The 466-nt window shown below is 39.5% G+C and overlaps 1 protein-coding gene across 2 annotated transcripts in view; it reads left to right on the forward strand.

Moving 5' to 3' along the window:
* LOC104787820 overlaps positions 1-446 on the forward strand; it is a 3,441-nt gene extending 2,995 nt beyond the window's left edge. Inside the window, exon 3 of one of the 2 annotated variants that reach the window (XM_019246068.1) lies at positions 1-446. This exon is cut by the window's left edge and continues 1 nt beyond it. In XM_019246068.1, coding sequence (XP_019101613.1) covers positions 1-165 — 165 coding nt within the window. In that variant the 3' untranslated portion in view covers positions 166-446. The other variant, XM_019246067.1, reaches the window with a different exon arrangement.

Below are 466 nucleotides of genomic sequence, written 5' to 3' on the forward strand. Positions count from 1 at the left end.
AATTTCTCCGGAGAAGAGGAGGAAGAGGGGGAAGAAGAGAGGCATAGTAACAGTAACTCTTTGGCAAGTCGAATGAGGCGACAAGGACGCATTCTGATGGGACGTTCAGGTAGAAGACGTAGAGATAGAGAAGCTAACCAGAACACAGGTCTTCCTCCTAGATGAGAGAGATTACACTACTTCAAAACAAAACCCTTTGTCTCATTCTGGGTTTCAGGTAAGTTTTATGGTATGGTTAGGTACAAATGTAGTTTCCGTAAGTTCAAAACAAACACACAAAAAAAAAAAGGCTTTTGGCCTTTCTGCTTTCACCATTGGAGAATTTGGGAATTTGACTCGAATTTGTTTTCATGTGCTCTTTTAATGGCCAGAGAAGCAGGCTTCCAATCCCATGTTTTTTTACTGTATTCTGATGTAATTTTCTGGGTAGAAAAATTTCACATATATCTATCCTTGTGAATAAGCA

The sequence above is a fragment of the Camelina sativa genome, chromosome 5 (genome assembly GCF_000633955.1).
Source record: "Camelina sativa cultivar DH55 chromosome 5, Cs, whole genome shotgun sequence".
In the NCBI taxonomy this organism is placed as follows: Eukaryota; Viridiplantae; Streptophyta; class Magnoliopsida; order Brassicales; family Brassicaceae; genus Camelina; species Camelina sativa.